General features: G+C 60.4%; 1 protein-coding gene across 1 annotated transcript in view; it reads right to left on the minus strand.

Moving 5' to 3' along the window:
* Positions 1–424, minus strand: part of LRP6 (LDL receptor related protein 6) — a gene marked incomplete at its 3' end in the record, with an annotated part of 128,049 nt that continues 127,625 nt past the window's right edge. Inside the window, exon 23 of the mRNA XM_014959249.1 lies at positions 1–244. Coding sequence (XP_014814735.1) covers positions 1–244 — 244 coding nt within the window. The remainder of the gene's footprint in view (positions 245–424) is intronic.

Here is a 424-nt window from a genome sequence, read left to right on the forward strand (position 1 = left end):
CGAGTAGCTCCTCTCCGTGTAGGGGGAAGGGGGGCAGCTTTCGTAGTTCTCCTCCGCCGACAGGTACTGGCTGCGGGGGGTGGGCGGCGGGGGGACGGGCTCCGAGTCGTAGTTCAAGTCACTGGTGTAGCCCTTGGCCGCGGCCGCCGCGACCCTTCGGCTGGGGGCATAGTCACTGTCACACACGTCCGTGCTGCAGGGCGTCGTGGGAGGTGCAAAATGCCGGTAGCTGTAAGGCCTGTAGCTGCAGCGGGGAGACAACGGGGGGGAAAAGCATCAGCATCTGGGCTCCAAAGGTCAAGGGAGACGGGGAACCCCTGGAGAGAGTCCAGCGAAGGGCAACGGAGATGATCACAGAATCACAGTGGTTGGAAGGGACCTCTGAGATCATCGAGTCCAACCACAAAAAAAAAAAAAGAAAAAA

The sequence above is a fragment of the Calidris pugnax genome, unplaced genomic scaffold, assembly GCF_001431845.1.
Source record: "Calidris pugnax isolate Ruff unplaced genomic scaffold, ASM143184v1 scaffold298, whole genome shotgun sequence".
NCBI lineage: Eukaryota > Metazoa > Chordata > Aves > Charadriiformes > Scolopacidae > Calidris > Calidris pugnax.